The 22053-nt window shown below is 46.9% G+C and overlaps 2 protein-coding genes across 2 annotated transcripts; both read right to left on the reverse strand.

Moving 5' to 3' along the window:
• Window positions 1-642: 642 nt before the first annotated feature.
• Window positions 643-17504, reverse strand: LOC112255935 (neutral alpha-glucosidase AB). Its single transcript, XM_024428785.2, has 22 exons — window positions 17337-17504; window positions 16229-16339; window positions 15895-16003; window positions 15614-15741; window positions 15096-15275; window positions 13370-13445; window positions 10574-10652; window positions 10259-10355; window positions 8157-8337; window positions 7848-8001; window positions 6625-6860; window positions 6323-6449; window positions 6112-6191; window positions 5892-6032; window positions 4197-4395; window positions 3661-3969; window positions 3465-3541; window positions 3273-3347; window positions 2992-3105; window positions 2782-2894; window positions 2581-2681; window positions 643-2347 (listed from the first exon to the last, which is right to left on the reverse strand). Exons 1-22 carry the CDS (start codon window positions 17354-17356, stop codon window positions 2238-2240), a joined length of 2817 nt encoding a protein of 938 aa, XP_024284553.1. The 5' UTR covers window positions 17357-17504; the 3' UTR covers window positions 643-2237.
• Window positions 17505-17949: 445 nt separating this feature from the next.
• LOC112255934 (integrator complex subunit 5) lies at window positions 17950-21975 on the reverse strand. The gene is made up of 2 exons (XM_024428784.2): window positions 21759-21975; window positions 17950-21534 (listed from the first exon to the last, which is right to left on the reverse strand). The coding sequence occupies exons 1-2, from the start codon at window positions 21836-21838 to the stop codon at window positions 18561-18563; spliced, it is 3054 nt and encodes a 1017-aa protein (XP_024284552.1). The 5' UTR covers window positions 21839-21975; the 3' UTR covers window positions 17950-18560.
• Window positions 21976-22053: the final 78 nt, after the last annotated feature.

Below are 22053 nucleotides of genomic sequence, written 5' to 3' on the forward strand. Positions count from 1 at the left end.
TGGAAACTGTGTTTAATGTGTTCGACTCAATTCCATTTATTCCGCTACAGCCAGTAATATGAGCCACGTCCTCCCTAATGTAGGTGCCACCGGCCACAAGTAATCGGGTCTAACGGTCGTCTCCCGTCGAACTGCACATGTGCAGTCCGTCAAAATCAAAACTCCTTCGATATAAAGTTGTTTTTGACGGAAATTAAAACATGTCACTTCACGAGGTTGGAGAAATAACATGTTCAACTACTTAATTGGCTCGAATCTAGGTTGTGCTTTTAGATTTCGAGAAAATTATCTTAAGGAATCATTTTTCACTTCTCATTGACAACTCAAACCCTGGCGTGGTCTATTTTGCAAGTGTTTTCGGAAGTCTCGCGATGTTGCATATCTGGGTTACGGTTTAGGATAGTAGATATGTTCCTAGGTTCCCGAAAAGCATTGACCGAATAAAATTGGCACCGAGCGTTGTTTTAGGGTCAGTTGATATATTTCACAGAAAGTATTCATAGGAATAATATAAACCAGCCTTTCTTAAAAACGTCCGGTATTATTGTAGTCCAAATTCGTATTCGGCAGACACAATTGTATTGAAAAGCTTTAAGTTTACAAAATATATTTCTTATGTACAATAAATAAACAGACATTTGATTGGGAATGTAGTTACTTTATTACCCCTATCTACGTAAGCTGCATGAATTCATATGATTAAAAACAACAATGCTCTCACATTTGGTCAAGTTTATTTTCACTTGGTCTGCCATCTTATCACATACAACTGGCCTCCTTCCTTCCTGGTTCCAACACAATTGCTGAGAATGTTGCAGTAAGATTTTAATTCTCAACCACAAAATAAATCAAGAAAAACTATTCTAAAACACTTTATCGACAAGGACAGTAGGGAACGCAACAACCCCATAAAGAGGTGCTATTATCAACCAGGACCGGTCCCTTGTCTCCAGAGTGAACTGCATCTTTGTAAACTAACTGAATATATCATTATTTATTTCCTTAGTCACATTTAATACATTGACAAATTTTATGAAAAATATTAAGAGCAAGAGACACTGAAGACACTGGACCGTGAACGCCAACCCACAAATTAACCCCAATGCCTGACCCTAACTGCTTTGAGTTCAATCTAGGAAAAAAAGCTCTCACCTTCCTCTCAAGTGCATTTGATAATCAAGTAAACAAATTGAACAAGTCAGAACAGAAACATGTTATTAGGATGAGTTTCCACAAAGTCAGTGGTCCTAACCCCTGAATAATTCCAATATGAGCAAACTTAAAAAGCCAAATCCTCTTCCATTAAGTTGTTACTGACCATGTGTTTGTCTTTTACCACCAGTACATAAAAACATGGCATAGTAATGACTGATGTAAGTGCACACAATCTTATCAGAAACTAATTTGGGGATAAATTAGGAGGAATGAGTAACCTTAAATTAGGGATATCAGAGGTAAGACTCAATACACCTTATGGCAATAAGAAGAGAAATGCCACGACATTTACAGATGGTCTTGGATCAGTGCTGCATTGTTGCTTGGTGGAGTTTCTAATAAAACTAAATAGAATGTGGCACAAGTTGAAAGTAAAGGGAGCGGTTTGGCTATCCTGTTGATTGCTCTTCAGTAATTACAGGGGGTAATGGAATGAAAACATGAAATAAGAAGAAATAAGAATTTAAAGTCATAAGACATGGCCAGATATGGAATTATTAACACATACTAACTACACTACAGCCTCTGAATTGAGTGTCTTAATTTTGTTGTCAGCAAACTTATTCAATGATCTCTTACATCTAAAGCATACTTGACAGAAAACCTAAAATAATCATCCATCAAACTTGAATGTCTTTGAGTACTTCCAAACATTCACTACAACATCATGATTTGAACTGTGAAGAATTTCCCTAAAATGCAACTAACAATAAATCTACCTAGCAACCCTTCAGTAACTTGACCAACTGTCAGTTTGACTGAACGCAAGATGGACATGGAAGAGACACGGTTTTAGATCTACAGGCAGTGTTTGTATGCAAGCCTGGTATGAAATATTGTATGCTTGGTATGAAATAGTGTATTTGGATAGTCCTCTATCCCCTGTCCAGTCTGTGTACCACATTAAAGCAGTTGGTCAAATATCTTGCTTGGTGCGTTACAATTGCAACCCGTGTCCACTAAGTTCCTCCATCTCTCGTTCAGTCCGGTTCAGTCATCGTCGTCCTCCCCCTTCTCCATTGTTACTGAAGCACCACAGTCCAGTCCAGCCCTGCGTTGACACCTGGCTTGCGAAGGGTTAACACCGACATGGAGGCATCAAACTCAAACTCCAGCTGACTCTCCTTGCCATCTACAGAGAAAAGACATCAGAATAGATCAATAACAGTCATTTGAGACAGACCTGCCATTATACACACACAGTAATCAATAACCACAAAGAATGACAGTTTATTGGCCAACTGTTTCCATCTCATAATTGCCTACTTGGGTGTGAAAACAGGAAACATTCAAACACAATGACTTACTGGCATCTTAACTTGGTACACTGACCCATAATATGAATAAGACACTGGAAAAACTCACCAGGAGTTTTCAGAGTGGCCTTGCTGGGCTTACTGGCCCCCAATATGACAATCTTCTCAACCCAGGAAAAAGTGGTGAACTGAGAGCCAGGGGCCAGGTTCCTGCAGGGAGAGAGAATTCAGTTACATTCAACATAGACAAAAATCAAGGAGAGTAACAACAAAAATAAACAGAATATGTAAGAGAAATGATTTGACAGACCTGGAGGACAGGGCGTTATTGGCAAAGGAAAATCTTCTGTGGATGAACTGCTTCTGTTTGTCAAAGTTGAAGGTGTGGCCGTCGTCTATGTAGAGCTCACCCTGGGCAAATCGCTAACAGACATAACATTTGAAAATGTTTAAAGGTCAAATCCTGAACCCATCCAAATTTGGGGCAACAGTATAAGTGACACGGTGTGTTTTGTGTTACCTTGGGGCTGAGAGCAACGAATAAGGTGTAGGGGTCGTGTTCCATGCATGAAGATGACCTTCGAACCCGGGCCTTCCTGGGAATAATGGAACCACCGCGTTGGAATACCGGAATCTGGTAAGGAGAGAGAGTCAGTCAGGGAGTGTCTTTCCAATCTTACCCAGTTCTCTCAACAGAACTTTCAGGATATGGTCTTAACTGTATGTGACTGTTTGACTAAGCATGTAGCCCCCTGGGCGTGACTGACTGGTTGTTAGTGAGTGTGTTGTAGAGTTTCTTACAGAGCTGATGGTGACAGGGATGTAGAGGTTCTGGGCTCCGTTGTGTTTCTGGAACGTGTGGACGTCAAACCAGACCTGAAGGACACAGAACAGAGCAGCTAGGAGAGGGTTTCAATTAGACGGCTGACATATAACCTACATAAGACTGTTATAATAGTGACAATGTTATGACAGTTCCTGAGAGAGACTCACCTCTCCTTTTCCAGGCAGGTAGGCAGTAACACCCCTAGCCCCCTCCTCAGTCACGGGGTGCACCAGCAGATCTCTCCCTGAAACAGCAGGATAGAAGGAATGTGACTCAGTCATGGTATCAGTCATAAAGGGTACGTAAAGACAGGAATATCTATTGACACTGAGCTATACTAGGGAATAACACGATCTCACTCACCAAGCAGGAACTGGTCATCCATGGAGAACGTGGCCGTATCCTGAGGATACTCCACCCACAGAGGTCTCATGACGGGCTGGCCAGAGTGGTGGGCGTGGTAGAACAGCTGGTACCAGTAGGGCAGGAGGGCGTAACGCTGGCGGACAGCCTCCCTGATCAGAGCAGTGTTCTCTGGGCCAAACAGCCAGGGCTCCCTGCGGGGGGTGTCCAGATGGGCATGGGCTCGGAAGAAGGGCTGGTACGCCCCCGTCTGGTACCAACGCACCAGGAGCTCAGTACTGGGAGACTTGAAGAAGCCACCCACATCAGCTAGGAGAGGGGGAGAGAGAGGAGGATGAGGAGTGGTACAGAGATAACAATGTAGTGAGGTGTAAACAAACAGGCAACGAACCATAATAATGTAATGTAAACAAGTCATGTAACACCAAAACACCAAAATAAAATGTAGCAAAATATTTCTGATGTATTAATTGCTTAGCTGTGACTTTTAGTAGAGGGGGAAATAGTGGTATTAGCTAAGATTGAGTCAGACTCACCTCCACAGAAAGAGACACCAACCAGGCCCAGACTGAGACACATGGGGATGGAAATCTTCAGATGTTCCCACTCAGCAGCGTTATCACCTGTCCACACAGCACCGTAGCGCTGGGAGCCAGCAAAGAAGGCTCTGGCCAGGACAAAAGGTCTCTCCACTCCCCCTGAGCGCTCAATCAGACCCTCTGCTGTGGCCCTTTGCTGAGGGAAAGAGAAGAGGTGGTTACTGCAAGTTCAAGCAGCAAAGCTCGGTAGAAACATTAACAGTAATTTCTTTTTAAAAAAACAGTAAAATGGAGGTCCTACTACTACAGAGGGAGGCTTACTGGATATCCTGTCTAAAAACATTGACCCCTAGTGGTCTGAATATTGACTTTGATCTCAGGCCCTTCTCATGAACAATTATTCCCTCTTCTTTATGAACAAGTCTAATAAATTATTATTATAAATGTGGTTTGAACCCTGAATGCTGATTGGCTGACAGCCGTGGTATATCAGACAGTATACCACGGTTATGATAAGTTATTTTTATTGGTCTAATTACATTGGTAACCAGTTTATTATAATAGTAACAAGGCACCTCAGGGGTTTGTGATATATGGCCAATATACCACGACTAAGGGCTGTCTCCAGAAACTCTGCGTTGCGTCACGCAAATGAATAGCCCTTAGCCATGGTATATTGGCCATATACTACATCCCCTTGGGCCTTATTGCTTAAAATGTATTCTTTCTACAGCTTATCAGCGTACACTCAATATGTTCCCCCTGTTGGTGATGCTTATTATGCATTATGGCATCATGGAACAAAAATAACACTGGAAACAATGAAATTTAATTAAAATTTTAATTTATCCGTTATTTTACCAGGTAAGTTGACTGAGAACACGTTCTCATTTGCAGCAACGACCTGGAGAATAGTTACAGGGGAGAGGAGGGGGATGAATGAGCCAATTGTAAATTGGGGATTATTAGGTGACCGTGATGGTTTGAGGGCCAGATTGGGAATTTATCCAGGACACCGGGGTTAACACCCCTACTCTTACGATAAGTGCATGGGATCTTTAATGACCTCAGAGAGTCAGGACACCCATTTAACGTCCCATCCGAAAGACAGCACCCTACACAGGGCAGTGTCCCATTGGGATATTTTTTTAATATATTCTTTTAGACCAGAGGAAAGAGTGCCTCCTACTGGCCCTCCAATACCACTTCCAGCAGCATCTGGTCTCCCATCCAGGGACTGACCAGGACCAACCCTGCTTAGCTTCAGAAGCAAGCCAGCAGTGGTATGCAGGGTGGTATGTGAAATTAAATTAAACAATGTATGTTGATGCTAATATTATGTAAAATATCTAATTATGTTTCCATATGATAACAGCCTAATATATTCTATATGCTGTAACCTATTGTCTTTTAACAGTTTCACTCAATTCATTCTAATCAACTTAATGAATATGACACACCCTTCTCTATTGTCAATGGTTGCACTAATTGCATATTTTGTCTACATAACCTGATTCAAGCATTCATGACATCACCCTGAAGGCAAAATGATGCCGAGACGGTGTTTCACCAAATACATTACTGGGTTAAATATATAATGTGCGACTCTATTATTCAAGAAAAAGTCTACCATTGCAAGTCCAAGTTCTACTAGAGTGACGATGTGCACATACAACACAGGCAAACACTCACCACATATAATCCGTAGAGGTTGTGGAGATCACGGTTCTCCCAGTTCCCATGCAGGGCATCTTTATGCATGGTAACCTCTGGTCCATTAAACACTGACGGCTCGTTCATATCGTTCCATGTATACATGTTCTCCATGGAACCCTGAGATCAGAGATGGGGGAAGAGATATTTCATCAATAGAACGACACATATGGGTTAAACCCGGGCAGAATGGACTTACCTCATACTGATCGTAGGCAAACATACTGGCCCACCAAGCTCTCATCTCAGGGTTGGTAAAGTCTGGGTAACCAGAATTACCTACAATAGAATGAGGAAAGATTAGAGGGAGATGTTCAGTAATTGCAATGTGTTTTTATGCAATGTGTAGCTGCAATTAATTTCCTTCCCTTTCTTTGATTGTGGGTCAGACCAATTTCGCCATCTCTTACCAGGCCAGCACCAGCCCTCATAGTCTCCGCCATCTTTGCTTTTGACGTAGAAGCCTTTGGAGCGGATCTCATTGTGGATCTTGTAGCTGCTGTCCACCTTGATGTGGGGGTCCACAATGGTCACCATCTAAATCGTACAGGGAGAACATGAGGGAGAAGGAAAATAGCAAAAATGAAACGAGATGACTTGTCAACGTGTCTCAGAACCTTTTACTTTCTCCATTCATCCAGTCGACAGAACCCAGAAACATCTACTACAAGGGAGCCCTGGCCAGACAGCTGTAACACATTAATGTGCTCACCTTGCGTCTCTTGTCTAAAAGACCCTGCAGCATGTCTTTGGGCTGGGGGAACTTGTGAGGGTCCCAGGTGAAGTAGCGCTTGCCGTCCGTGTGCTCTATGTCCAGCCAGATGAAGTCGTAGGGGATGTCGTGGTCATCAAAGCCCTGGTCCACCGCCGCCACATCCTCCTGGTCGTTGTAGTTCCAGCGGCACTGATGGTAGGCCAGCGCAGACAGGGGAGGGAAGGCCTGGGTACCTGGTGGGGGGAGAGAGCTGGGTGGTCATATACAGACAGTTGTATTATGAGGGACCCTGGTGGCAGGCCAGCGCAGACAGGGGAGGGAAGGGTACCTATATGCAAAGGCACAAGGTCTGGGGAGGATGTCAGGTTCTCTGACATTTGAAAATGGGAGAAAAATATTCTGGGGAGTGGCCTCCCAAGACGTTGGTTGACGTTTATTGGGACGAATCTTGTCCTGAAGGCAGAGTTGAGCGGATATAGAGAGAGAGATCTATATATATTAACAATTCCTGAAAACACAAATGTGCTTTTTTGTTCTTAATTTAAGGTTAGGTCTCAGGTTAGCAGTATGGTTAAGGTAAAAAAAAATCTGATTTTATGACTGTGGCCATGCCAGCTGACCGTTCCAGCTAGTGACTACCCTGCTCCCGAGTGGCGCAGCAGTCTACCGCATCCCAGTGCTAGAGGCGTCACTACAGACCCTGGTTCGATCCCGGGCTGTATCACAACTGGCCGTGATCGGGAGTCCCATAGGGCAGCGCACAATTGGCCCATCGTCGTCCGGGTTAGGGTTTGGGTTTGAAAAGCATTGTAAATACAAATATTGTTTTCTTTACCGACTCGCCTATTTAAATGGTTAACAAATAATAACAACACTTTTTTTAAACTACCCTGCAGAGCTGCCTACAGTACCATGAGTCATCTCAATAAATGCCAACCTGCTCTTCAGATAGACAACTCTAAGCGGGCCTTGAAATTCAGGTGGGAATTATGCTAATTTGTAGCTAGGGCAACAAGCGGATACGGCAGCGATGTTACTGGTGACTCGTCCCATTTCCGACTGGTCCTCTCGGTCCCAATTGACGCCAGAACTTTTAGCTGGAGCGATGATACATTGCCAGAAGAAAACCGTCTGCCTAGAGAGACTAGGTGTGTGAGGGTGATGAGGGAAGTGGAAATGGACTGGGAATATGAACTGGGTTTCTGTAGTGGGAGTCTGACCTGTGAGTGAGGCGTACTGGGAGAAGACATCAGTGGGAGTGGGTCCCAGCATGATGAAGACGTCGATGATGCCGCTCTCTGAGATCCAACGCACGTCTGTCTGTGGCGTCTCACTGGAGCCCTGAACGTAGTCCAGCATCTGGCCAAACACTGTCTGCACCACCAGAGAGAACCAGCATAGGGGTAAGAGGGTGTGTGTTCTCTCTGACTGTACCCTTCAATGTCTATACACAGGGTGGCTCAGATGTGTTTGTCTCACTCAGAACCTGAAGAAAGAGGATTGAATGACTGTGTGTGTGTCGGTCTTACCTTGCCGGCGGTGTTGGAGCTGATGTCCACCCAGGTCTCAGCAGCGTTGAGCCAGAAGATGCCCATGGTGCGCTGTGCACTGTGAGACAGCATGACAGGGATGGCACCGTACAGGGCCATGGGGTTGAACACCTCATACTGGAACACGTCTAGGTTAAACAACCGGTATGGATCCCCTCCACTGGAAAACGCATAAGTATATATATATATATATATATATATATATTATTGTATTGTCATATAGTCGGTCATTTCGTGTTATTTAAAAATCTTCAACCCACAATGTTGAAAAAGATCAAATCAAATGCATAAGGCTGTCCTGCACCGTTAGAAAATACATACACTAGTTCTTAGTTAACTACTGTCTCAATGTTTTTTTTTTTTCACCTTTATTTAACCAGGTAGGCCAGTTGAGAACAAGTTCTCATTTACAACTGCGACTTAGCCAAGACAAAGCAGTGCGACAAAGCAGTGTTACACATGGAATAAACAAAACGTACATATAACAAAATAGAAAAGTCTATGTACAGTGTGTGCAGATGAGGTAAGATAAGGGAGGTAAGGCAATAAATAGGCCATAGTGGCAAAGTAATGAAAATTTAGCAATTAAGCACTGGCGTGATAGATGTGCAGAAGACGAATGTGCAAGTACAGATACTGGGGTGCAAAGGAGGAAAAAAACAATATGACAATATGGGGAGGAGATAGTTGGATGGGCTATTTACAGATGGGCTATGTACAGGTGCAATGATCTGTAAGCTGCTCTGACAGCTGATGCTTAAAGTTGGTGAGGGAGATATGAGTATTCAGCTTCAGTGATTTTTGCAATTCGTTCCAGTCATTGGCCGCAGAGAACTGGAAGGAAAGGCGGCCAAATGAAATGTTTGCTTTGGGGGTGACCAGTGAGATATACATGCTGGAGCGCGTGCTACGGGTGGGTGCTGCTATGGTGACCAGTGAGCTTAGATAAGACGGGGCTTTACCTAGCAAAGACTTATAGATGACCTGGAGAGCCAATGGGTTTGGCGACGAATATGAAGCGAGGGCCAGCCAACGATAGCATACAGGTAACAGTGGTGGGTAGTATATGGGGCTTTGGTGACAAAACGGATGGCACTGTGATAGACTGCATCCAGTTTGCTGAGTAGAGTGTTGGAGGCTATTCTGTAAATGATATTGCCGAAGTCAAGGATCGGTAGGATAGTCAGTTTTACGAGGGTATGTTTGGCAGCATGAGTTAAGGATGCTTTGTTGCAAAATTAGGATGCCGATTCTAGATTTTTGGATTGGAGATGCTTAATGTGCGCCTGGAAGGAGATTTTACAGTCTAACCAGACACCTAGGTATTTGAAGTTGTCCACATATTCTAAGTCAGAACCGTCCAGAGTAGTTATGCTAGACGGGCGGGCAGCGATCGGTGGAAGAGCATGCATTTAGTTTTACTTGCATTTAAGAGCAGTTGGAGGCCACGGAAGGAGTGTTGTATGTCATTGAAGCTCGTCTAGAGGTTAGTTAACACAGTGTCCAAATGTAATTTTACGTCCGTCCCCTCCTCCTCTTTCCGCAGCAACCAGTGATCCGGCTCAACAGCATCAATGTAACAGTATAACTTTAGACCGTCCCCTCGCCCATACCCGGGCACAAACCAGGGACCCTCTGCACACATCAACAACAGTCACCCACGAAGCATCGTTACCCATCGCTCCACAAAAGCCGCGGCCCTTGCAGAGCAAGGGGAACCACTACTTCAAGGTCTCAGAGCAAGTGACGTCACCGATTGAAACGCTATTTAGCACGCACCACCGCTAACTAGCTAGCCGTTTCACATCCGTTACACAAAGAAGGGCCAGATGTAAACAGAATGGTGTCGTCTGCATAGAGGTGGATCAGAGAATCACCAGCAGCAAGAGCGACATCATTGATGTATACAGAGAAAAGAGTCGGCCCGAGAATTGAACCCTGTGGCACCCCCATAGAGACTGCGAGAGGTGAATGTGGCTGTTGAGTCGAAAACCTAGGCCAGGCCAATGAATACGGCTGCACAGTAGTGTCTTTTATCGATGGCGGATTAACCAATGTCATGGTCAATGTCAGTCACTTACTCAGTGGCTTTGAGTTTGAGGCTGTCTGCGTGTTCTGGGATGCCATAGACGTTCTCCACCCCTGGCAGAGAGAAGTCTAGACTGATGGAGGAAGGGCCTAAGAGAGATAACAGCCAATCAAGATACACTCAGAAAAACACATCAACAATGACTGGTCACTGTGCCTAACGCAAGTCATAAAACTCATCCAATCATAAAATAATATCTCCAGGAGATGAGCGGTGAGTACTCAGGATCAGAATACCAAGTACTCAACTGCAAGCCGCCTCATTCACCTGTCAATTGAAATTAGGGTCCACAGAAAAGTATACGTACCATTGGGTTTGCTGTCTGTGTGCGATTTGAATGTCTCCTCCCACATTCCATCTTCCACTTTCTCATCCTCCTTCGCCTTCTAGGAAGGAAGGAACAAAAGAACAAAGGTGGAGACAGATGGAAATAATTGCAGAGGAGCCTTGTGGTGCGAGAGAGAATGGGAAAAGCAACAAGGGGTTTGATTTCAGCCCAGAGGCAGTAATGTTACAACTAGGGATGAAATGGTTACCGGCTTCACGATAAACCATGGTAAAATTCCCGAAGGTTAGTATTACCGTTTCAAATTTTATATAAATCATTAAAACCGTGTTTGATTGCCACGGTTTGAAAAACACACGGTAAACACTGTCCAACATCAACCAAAGTTAGCAACAGTCTGGCGCAGCATGCAACATGGGTTTTGTTTTGTGTGAAAACATGGCAGAAGGCAGTGACAGCGCTCGGGAGATTTTTCTGCCGTCTAAGAGGACCAAATCTGAAGTGTGGTCGTATTTTGGGTTTTACAAGAGTGCTGAGGGAAACTTAATCGAAGATGGTCACCATGTCTGCAGAATACGCAACAACAACAAAAAATGCATATAAGGGGGCAACAATTCAAATCTATTGAGTCATCTTCGTAACCACCACCCACTACTTTATAGCGAATGCAAAGTAAGTTAAGTTTTAGCTCAATGCATGATGTAGGGACTTTGAACGGGGGAAAATGTCATGTGTCTGTCTAACTTGCTAATAGCTTGTCAATGATGTAAACGGAAAATGTCAGTGTTTCCTACTCTGGTAAAAACACTACATGTTGTTCTGCTGCTGTATGCGCCGTGTGTCTGCAACTACTGACCTCTGGACCAGTGAAATCCGGGGTGGTCAACCATACATCAGCTTCACTATCTATTACCTCACCCCAGACTGGCAACTGGAATCAAAACTGCCTGGAAACACAGTTCTTCCCAGAAGATCACTCGGCTCACAGTTTGAGAATATGCTGGAAGAGTGGGGGATCAGCAAGAAAGACCTGGTCTGCATAACCACAGACAACGCAACAAACATGACCAAGGCTTTTGAAGAGTTCCCAGATCTGTGGCTTGGGTGCTTTGGCCATAATTTGAACCTGGCCATCTCAAAGGCTCTGAAAATTCAGAGAGTTGACACAACAGTCAGGGCCTGCTGTCATCTGGTCCAAGGCTTCTCACTTAGCTGGAAGGAGAGAACTGAGAGAAAAGCACGCTGCCCTTAACATGCCACAGAAGGCTCTGATCCATGTGGTGACCGGATGGGGATCTACATACAAGATGCTTGAGCGTTTCCTCAGCCAACAGCAGCCAGTCTGTGTGACACTGGCTGGAGAAAGAGGAACATGGCACCTGATGGCCAAGGATGCCGACATAAGTGTCATGGAAGCAACTGTGCCAGCTCCTTGAACCTCTGAGCAAGTTTACAGATGCACTTGCCTCAGAGACATGAGTGACACTGTCAGCCATCAAGCCTGTCCTGGACCACATCACCTGTGATGTTCTGGTGGAAAAGGATATGGATCCATCCCTGACCAAGGAGATGAAAAGGGTAATGAGAGAAGAGCTTAACAACAGATACACATTAGGCAAAGAGTCAGGCACATGGCTTGTTTCATTGACCCCTGCTTCAAAGGGAGCTTTTCAAGTGAGCCTGAGGCTGCAAAAGTTGACACTGACAGCCGTGTCCAGGAGGCCTTGAAGCTGGCAGCTGCACAAGTCAGGGAAGAACCACAAAGCAGCACCTCCACCACCCCCACAGCGGCATCAGAGGGGAAAGGCCTGGCTGAGTTGCTGAGAAAGATCACCTCTCTGCTGCCTTGTTGAGGTAAAGAGGGTCAGATTCCAACCTCCCCAGAAGACAGAGTGAAAGAAGAGATCAAGATCTACCCGTCTCTGCCACCCATTCCAGCAGAAGAGGATCCACTGGTGTGGAGACACTATGTATCAGAGCTGCCTCAGCTTGCCACGGTTGCCAGGAAGCTTTTGTACATCCCAGCAACCAGCGTGCCAGCGGGCACATAGTCTCCCCTTGTAGATCACTACTTCAACCAGACAAAGTAAATATGCTGACATTTTTACATTTCAATCTCACGTGAACAACGACGCATACATACAGGATGTTAGGCCAGCAGCACCTTTTTTCCTTATGAAGCAGAGAACGGACATACAATCAGTGCTGTTCATTTGATTTCTTTACATATTTTGTGTTTAATGTCAACACCTGCACATTGGATGTGTTTACATATGGTTGTATTGTTCTTACATTCACATTGCTTTACTTGTGTTGCTTTTATATGCACATTTGATTTGCTTACTTAAGGTTGTGTTCATTAAAACCTACACAAGGGAAACTTTTACCTCATGGCCACATGGTGCCATCTTTAATGATATTATTTAATGTTTATGCACACAAAAAGTGCATAGTGCTGCTAATTCATTGTTTGTTGGTTTTCAATATAAAACTTGGTGAAATGATTTCAGTGTGTGTGAGTATCAGTACTTTCTGCACGTTTTAACAATACCGCAATAATACTGCTAACCGTGATTATTTTGGTCACTATAATCGTAATATGAAATTCTCATACCATTTAATCTCAGAAAGGGTTCGATTTCAGCCCAGGGGCAGTAAGGTTACAACATAAAGAAGTTGATTTCAGCCCAGGGGCAGTAAGGTTACAACATAAAGGGATTGATTTCAATATTTAAAAAAACCTTTAACTGCATCTTTTGTTCAGTTTACTGATCCTGATCAAAAGCCTGGGGGAATCCTTCGTTACCCCTCCCATACCTCTTCCTCTCCTTCTGCCGGTTCGTTGGCAGCCTCAGTTTCTTCTTTATTCTCAGTTCCTTCTGGGTCTACCTTGCTGTGGGAGAGAGAGAGACACATAACCTGCTGACAACTGAGTAAATAAAAATCCCAAATGGAATAAGAGGCACACATGGAAAAGAGAACAGAAGGAAAATCATGACCCCACACAGCCTTCTCACTAGAATCAAAATAGTGTTCGTGTCAACCTACATAACCTTTTAAAATTTCACTCTAATGACAAAGGGGAACAAGAGGAGAACAATTCCCTACCTTGTGGTTATTTTGATGTAAACACCAAGGGACTAACCCCCAAGTGACTACCGGTACCCTGCCTTACACAGACTTCCTCAGTGAACACATACATACTACCCCTGTGAAAGCACACACTGACCAGAACAAACAAGCCTTGAGGGGAGAGACATCGTGGTCTACTCAGTGCTATGGGATTAGACTATGCCGCCTCTACATATGACATGACTGTTGGGTCAACAGTGTGGTGAAATGGCTGTATCATGAAGACATTTGAAGTTAAGAGAAATGTGGAAATGTGGGAGGAAAAAGGCATGTGAGCATCTCCTCTGAAGACCGGTAAAGAGCAGACCAAATGGAAGTGAGCCTAGAACTGGCCTTCATGCCTAGACAGGAAAATATTTCAGAAAATGCTACCAGCCCAAGTCACCACATCCTTGAGCCATTTGGTCATGTCATTTTTGGATGTCTAAACTTCTTGGATGTCTAAACTACAACTCAATTCCATACTCCTACATTGCCAGCACAGACAAATACAAACCTACAAAAGGTGAAGGAATTTACCTAGAGAATACCCACTTGATGTTTTCCCACATGCTATTAACTTTGGTTTTTATCTTATAGGAGATGCTGAGAGGTAGAAGAGAAGAACGGGACAGAATGGAGGAAAATAATGATGAAATGGAGAACAATAGCAAGCAGTGAAAAAGCAAGAAAACAAAGAAACATGTATAATAAGGGGTGTGTGGGATGCGAGGGGTGTGTGGGATGCGAGGGGTGCGTGGGATGCGAGGGGTGCGTGGGATGCGAGCGGGGGATGCGTGGGATGCGAGGGGTGCGTGGGATGCGAGGGTGCGTGGGATGCGAGGGGTGCGTGGGATGCGAGGGGTGCGTGGGATGCGAGGGGTGCGTGGGATGCGAGGGGTGCGTGGGATGCGAGGGGTGCGTGGGATGCGAGGGGTGCGTGGGATGCGAGGGGTGCGTGGGATGCGTGGGGTGCGTGGGATGCGTGGGATGCGTGGGATGCGTGGGATGCGTGGGGTGCGTGGGATGCGTGGGGTGTGTGGGATGCGAGGGGTGCGTGGGATGCAAGTTGGTGCGTGGGATGTGTGGGATGCGTGGGGTGCGTGGGATGTGTGGGGTGCGTGGGATGCGAGTTGGTGCGTGGGATGTGTGGGGTGCGTGGGATGCGAGTTGGTGCGTGGGATGTGTGGGGTGCGTGGGGTGCGTGGGATGCGAGTTGGTGCGTGGGATGTGTGGGGTGCGTGGGATGCGAGTTGGTGCGTGGGATGTGTGGGGTGCGTGGGATGCGAGTTGGTGCGTGGGATGTGTGGGGTGCGTAGGATGCGAGTTGGTGCGTGGGATGCGAGTTGGTGCGTGGGATGCGAGTTGGTGCGTGGGATGCGAGTTGGTGCGTGGGATGCGAGTTGGTGCGTGGGATGTGGGTGTGACTCACGTATCCTTGCGGATCCGGAGGTGCTCGAAGGCCAGCAGGCCACGGGAGTTAAGTGACAGAAGAACCTCCCGCCCCTCCATGATGTCCAATCGGAAAGGCTTAGCGCTGACGATCAGCCGCTGAGAGTCTGCCCCCAAAGACAGAACCACCCCGTTCTCATCCCGAGACAGGAGAGACAAACTGAAGGAGAGGGAGAACAAGATGTGTGAAATAGGTAAATTGATGGGCGGAAGAAACAGAAAACACCCAACAAATAAATTATTCTGTGCCATCTTGTCTCCACTGTCTATTCACAGATGTATTCTCTCTTGGTGCTGGAGGTTATGATATTATCAACTGAGAGACAGGCAATTTATCTACTGCATGCCCTCAGGTAGTGTTTGCCTGCTTCCTCCACTAACTACATTTTCTTTTAACTCCATTGCTGGTCTCTGTCCTAACCAATTATTTAATTCTCCCCATCCACATGGCTCAATGTCACCCATCCACTACTCCAGATAGCTCCCTATGAGACTTACGGCTCTGTGGGTGGGTCATTGATGAGCACATCGGGGACCTCAAAACGAGGCTTCAGTGGCTTCAATTCATTTATCTTCACCCTGGTCATGTTGCCCTGGAGACGATAGAGCTCAAGCAGCAGACGCACCTGAGGGAGCGGGGGAGAGGTGGAGGGGGGGTAAAAAAGACGAGACCAGGACCCAAAGGGGTTTCAGCACACCTGTTAATACATGTATGGATGTATGTACAATAACATATTACATCATCTGTGAATTAAAGTCTGTGTGTGTGTCTAACAAACCTTGTTGTTGTCATTGATGAGCTGCAGTGTGAGTTTGGTGTTGGTGAGCTCCAGGGTCTCCAGCAGGGCTCTGTATGGGGACTGGCCAGGCTTTAACGCTCGCTGACGCCTGAGTGCACAAACAGAGTTAAAACATGTTTATTAAGGTTTGTGTTATGCCAACGTAGAAGTACATATTGTGAACACTGGACCATAAGTGTGGAAGAGAATGGAGGTAGACTTGTTGACTTACACGTTACCATCAGTTACTTAGACTGACAGTCTACTCTCATTGACTGTGTACAATCTCTATGAAGGTGCTAAGTGGTGTAGCTGCGTATCATCTAGAACTCACTTGCAGAATGCACTCTGGTCACAGGTTTTGAAGTTCCCCCGGTCCACTGCCCAGGTCCCACTGAGGCAGCCAGCCAGCCACAACACTAACAGAGGCCCCATCTTGAGAGGGCTGATGAGAGAAACAGAAAATTGGAAGTAAATGTTAAGTGGAAAAATACTACATACATTCAGCTCTGTAACGTTAGTGATAGATAACGCTGACAAAAAGTCATAAACATATTCCAACTGAGATCCTCGAGTACTCCCAACAGCACATGTCTGTTGTGCCCCAAGACAAGCAGACCTGATTCTACTGGTCAACTGGTGCACCCGATTAGACTACAATCACCACATTAAAAGGAGGAAATCATCATAGCAATCACACCCTTCACAACATGAATGTTGTACCCCACATGTGAGATACGCGTTACCTTTGAAGTGAATCAGACAAGTTGAATCAAGTGTTTTTGTCTGGGGTTACAACAAAAATATATGTTGTACTCAAGGACCCGAAGTTGCTGCTTCCGGGTACCATATCCTGTTGTTGATTAACCTCGTCTAACTGTTTTATGAATCACTAACGTTATAGCTAGTTAACTTAGCTATATATGTTAATTAGCTAGTATGCATGGTTAACAGAAAGGCCATCTTTGGCAAACTATTATCTGGCTAACATGGCTTCTTGTCATTTGCGCTCGCTGCGTCCTAAAATGCTGTTAGAGCTATTCATCTGGCAAGCTAACGTTAACTGCTAACGTCGATTTGGTCCTGTCAAATCTGGCTAGTTAGCCAACACCGGTTGCTAGCTACCTAAATCCCCGTCGTAATACAAGATGTAGGACAGAGATACGCACATATGATATTTCACCGATCGAAATAGTTACCAATGTATGTCCATCATTATCTAGCTAGATAGATCATCATCCCAAAAGGTTAACGTTAGCTGCTTAGAGAGCGCTGTCAGGCCGCTATTTCAATTAAAGGCTCGAGCTGCTAGCTAGAGACAGTAAAAAGATAACTCAACCTGTCTACTCCTGGATATTGCAAGCAAATCACTGTGCATGCGAAATATTTTTCGAAACCACTAGTTAAATGCATAATTTAACCGCAGAAATGCTTTGTCTTACCTTACTACGAAGGCGGCCATCTTGGTTTAGTTTCAACCTTAGCCCACCCCGGTTTCACTCAAACTAGCAAATATCGTGGAGTAACAATATTTTTTTGTAGTCTTTAAATATGTAGGACGAAATTCGATATTGGTGGATTATTTTCAGTATTTATTTATTATATATATTCAATTTTCATCGGCAATTAGATTTGAAACTGTTATTTTGTATTTATGAGTCTTCTGGAATTATTCACAGTTTATCCCCTCCTTGTATTTCTTTATCCTCTCAGACAAGGACACGTCAGCTTGAGGTGGTCAGTTCTGGAGCAATTCTCTGTGATTATTTTGTACTATGGTTGCACTGCACTTGCTTATTTTTCCTTCAGGGACAAACACACTTACAGGCTCTACCAATATAAAACTACATTGTGAAACATTTGCACAGAGCATATGGAAGTCAGAGACAATGATCTTTTACAGATATGTAATGGCTCTGTTTAGAATGGCATGCACATTTGGGGTCAATTCAGATTAATTCAAATCCAATTAATGAATTGAAAATGGCCCATTAAGTGTCAAAGGTGTAGTGTTGATAGAATTCCCCTCTAGGTTGACAAAATAACAGTCTCAGCTTTGCTACACTCTTGCACATTTATTAGGAGATCTGGTTCAAACATAAATTGTGCTGTATGTAAAGACATTTTAAGGAATGTTTGTGTGATTCATCATATACCTGCAGGCTGTGTTAGTTGATGTAAAATGATTACATTATCATTGATGTACCTTCTCATTAAAGTTGTACTTCTGTTTCAATTCGAGAAAAAATAAGTTGAATTGAAATTCAGAACTGCTGTAACTCGAAATGTAGACAGTCAAGTTCAAAGGCCAGATATTTGAAACAACAAAATTATGATCACTCCCCTTTCTGCTAATTTATTTATGGTATACTACATGTTTTTATCCCCCTACAGTAACAGCTACATAAAAAATTATACTTAATCTATAAAAATGATACAAAACAGGAGAAAGATAAACAGTAGATATAACATGCTCAACTATGCTTCAGAGCGCATATAGATCTAGATTCAAGTTAGAGCAACAAACAAGAAAACAGCAAAGCAACATCTCCACAATTCCCGATCACCAACCACCCCTATCCTCATCTTTCACAAACAATTCCAACCGTCCCACTTCTTGCACCTTTTTCCTCTCCATCCCGCTATCAGTTCTCTCCTTCCCTTGTTCAGAGCTGGAAACGCCAGCATAGATGCCCCAGCCGGTCAATGTTCTTATGCAGGACACTGTGAATGGGTGCTACGTATCTCGCCACATCTCCGTCCCGCGAGAAATCCCGGCAGAACAGGCCCTTCTCGGCACTGAAGACAAACTTCTGTGGCATGGGGCCATTACCCCTTACATATTCCCACACAGCCAGGAGGAGAAGCCTCACTTCGAACGGCGTCAGGTAGGGGAAAGCCTCGTGGACGTTGCCCAGCACAGGGGGCAGCAGCTGGCCCTCGCCCATACAGGACACCAGCATGCATGAGGCCTGGAGGTGCCACGGGGAGTCCATCGCCAAAGCCTCCCTCGAAGCCTCCCAGTGGGCCAGCAGAGTGGCCAGCAGGCCCCGGAGCACCGCAGAACAGTAACAGAGAGCAGGACGCCCGGCAGCCACAACATGGAGTAAAGGGAAGAGGACAGGGTGGGCCTCGAAGCAGCGGCGGATGTGTATGTCACGTTCTACAGTTGTGCGTGCATGTTCCTCTGGCGGCCATGACAGTTCCCCGTTGGCCACGTCGGGGCAGATATACTCCACTAGCGTCACTGCCATCATTTTGGCCGCCTCAGCGTTGATGGGCGGCGGCTCGTCTGGAACGGAGGGCTGGTGTCGGGTGCCTCCACCGTTGCCGCCATTCCCGGATGGTGCACTGCAGCACTGGACAGTGACAGCCAGCAGGGTCTGGACATTCTGTATGACACTGGCGGCGTCGGGGTGAGGGGTAGCGCTGCGCTGCTTCAGACCCTTCCCTATCACCCCAGCATGGAACACAGACCACACACTGCCAGAGAAGTTGACCGTGGTGCCGAACCTGCAGTTGATGTCCAGCAGGGAGCCCACCCGGTCAGGGGCCAGGGACGGGGAGATGGGGGTGTCCCCTCCAATGTCCTCACTCTGCCCTCCGAACAAGTCAGTGTTTCCTTTATGTAGAGCTCCCTCTACCAGGTGCTGCAGGACACATTTGAGGGTTAGAGGGGAGTAACCTACCAGACGGGACAGGAGGAGCACCGAACAGTTCACCGCCTCTCCTCCCTGGCCTTCGTCTCTCCCCTTCCCTGTCTCTCCTCTCCTCCGCAGTGCCAGAAAGAAGTGTGTGACGGCAGCCCGACAAACAAGCAACAGGTGGGAAGGCAGGGCAGCACGGGGGAGGGGGCTGCGGGACAGGAGCCGCACGGCAGCGTGGGATACCGCCGGGTCACCGTGGAGGAGCAGAGGACAGAAGTCATGGAGGTGTCCTGAGACCGCTGCTCCAACCTGCACTGCCATGGAGGACTGAGGACTAGCACCTCCTCCTCCCATGCCTCCTCCTGGGCCCCTCCTCTCCTCCTCCTGTACACTCTGCATGGCAGAGCCCAGGTTGAGAAGGAGCTGGCAGAGCTGCCTGGGTCCCAGGGTGTGTGTATGGATCTGGGCCACGCAGCGGATCACTGCGGCAGGGATGAGGCCCGGCAGGCAGGCGGACAGTGGGGTGTGGAGCTGCCAGGCCAGGGCCAGCTGGTCTGGGTTCCGGGCCAGGGTGAGCAGCTGACAGAGGGCCTCCGTGGCCACGCTAGGGCCCCCGTATACAGACAACAGACACAGCAGACACAGCAGCTGGTGCAGCCAGAGATGACGCTTCCTCTCCAGTCTCAGCATCTCAGCACAGAGCTCTCCCACGTGGGACTGCAGCTCCTCTAGGAAGGGGACCACACGGGGCGCCTGGGAGGAGGGAGAGTGGGGGCGGCTGTAGTAGCCATCATCCCCTTCTGAGCGGGTGTAGACCAGCTTGTGGAGGTGCAGCAGGAGCATCTGGAGGAGGAGGTCGCAGGCCTCCCGGACCCCCTCGTGAGGGGAAGACGTGGGGCCGGAGATGATGACAGAGGCGGGGGTGGCCGTGTCAGCTAGGAAGCGGAGGATGCGTGCCCCTCCAGCAGGGCTCTGGGCGATGAGGTGGACAGCCAGCCTCAGCATGTTGTCAAGCTCGTCCCTGGGAAGGCCCTGTAGAACAGCCTGGAGCTGGAGCAAGACTGGAGGCCGTAGAGACTCCACCAGCTCTGTAGATACGGCGCCCAGAAGAGAAGGAGACAGCGCCGCCAGCTGGAGAAGGAAGGGCACTGTGGCTCTGCGGAGCTGGGCTAAGTGCTCCAAGGAGGTGGACCCAGAGCTGGGGGGTATAGTCGGGGGACTGAGGCTCTCCTGGAACATCCTCAGCAGCTCCCGCTGGATGCTGTCAGAGTGCCGCGCCTCCAGGTGGCCTAGGATCCCCACCACAGAGACGATCTTAGGCACTCGGCTGCTCTTGTCTCCCTGACACTTGTCAGCCGTCCCGTGGGAGCAGAAGTCTTTAAGGCCACAGGCCAGGACACGGCTGATGATGGTGCCCGGGAAGGAGGATCCGATGTGAGCCACCACCCAGTCGAAGTGGGGGGAGTGCTGCACGGAGGTGTCCAGGAGAGCGTCCACACATTGGTCAGGACACCAGGCTATCATAGCTGCCAGGCACTGGGTATAGGCCTCCATGAGGGAGCGTGTAGCCGCACAGGACATCCACAGCTGCAGCAGCTCATTGAGGCTGGAGGAGTGGGGAGCTGCCCTGCGGCCAGCATGCTTGGAGCTCAGCTGCCCCAGCAGGTCTACAGCCCAGGTTGAGACAAGGGGAGCCCAGGCTCGGGGGTTGAGCTTAATGAACTCCGCCAGGACGCCATGGACCTCCGTGATGACATCCTCCAGGTTTGAGTCCCCGTCGCCATCGCCGTTTGTCTCTAGATTGTGAAGAAAGGCTGAGACGTGCTCGTTGTACACGCCCCTTAGGTGCTCGAGGACCGCCCCGCGACAGGCAGGCACAGACCGTAGTAGACGCACCGCACAGCGGGCATGCTCACGGACGCTGAGTTTACGACCCTGGGTCTGGTCCACGCCACTGATGAAGGATTTTATCTCCTGGGACAGTTCCTGGGGGCTACACACACGATAAAAGTTAAGTTTCCCTCTAAAAACAATTGGTATCAATTGTATTTTCTCTCAGACTATAATATTTCATTAATATGCTTGAAAAATGCTGACCACTGCATCTAACCTTAGCACAATAACAGCCTTAGAACTTGTTGGTACAGTAGGGAAGCAGCCACATAGCTACAACTACTGGCTAGCTAGCTAGCATGCTAGCTATGCTAAGCAACTCACCTAAATGCATTCTGCGGTGTGTGAGTGAGAGAGGTCTGCATGGTGACTGTCAGGGAAGTCCCGTCAAACACGGCACACATCGTTCAACTTCCCAAACTGAAAATAGAACATGAAGAACTCTCCCCTTATATCATCATATTTGACGTGTAGAGTTGATTATTCGTAGCTTGTTACAAGTGCGCTCCAAAACCGGAAGTCTTTATTTTCTTATTCTATCATTGTCTTTCGAGGGGTAATTTATTGCCATCTACTGGCCTGACACTGTACTTGGAAACCACGTCAGCACGCACGCTGC

The sequence above is a fragment of the Oncorhynchus tshawytscha genome, linkage group LG08 (assembly GCF_018296145.1).
Source record: "Oncorhynchus tshawytscha isolate Ot180627B linkage group LG08, Otsh_v2.0, whole genome shotgun sequence".
In the NCBI taxonomy this organism is placed as follows: Eukaryota; Metazoa; Chordata; class Actinopteri; order Salmoniformes; family Salmonidae; genus Oncorhynchus; species Oncorhynchus tshawytscha.

Coding starts and splice junctions, on each gene's coding strand:
- LOC112255935 (XM_024428785.2), bottom strand. CDS start 17,356: ATGGCCGCCTTCGTAGTAAG. Junction 16,004..16,228: donor GACCAGAGTGCATTCTGCAA/GTGAGTTCTAGA, acceptor TTGTGCACTCAG/GCGTCAGCGAGCGTTAAAGC. Junction 15,276..15,613: donor AATGACCCACCCACAGAGCC/GTAAGTCTCATA, acceptor CCTCTCCTTCAG/TTTGTCTCTCCTGTCTCGGG.
- LOC112255934 (XM_024428784.2), bottom strand. CDS start 21,838: ATGTGTGCCGTGTTTGACGGGACTTCCCTGACAGTCACCATGCAGACC. Junction 21,535..21,758: donor ACACCGCAGAATGCATTTAG/GTGAGTTGCTTA, acceptor TCGTGTGTGTAG/CCCCCAGGAACTGTCCCAGG.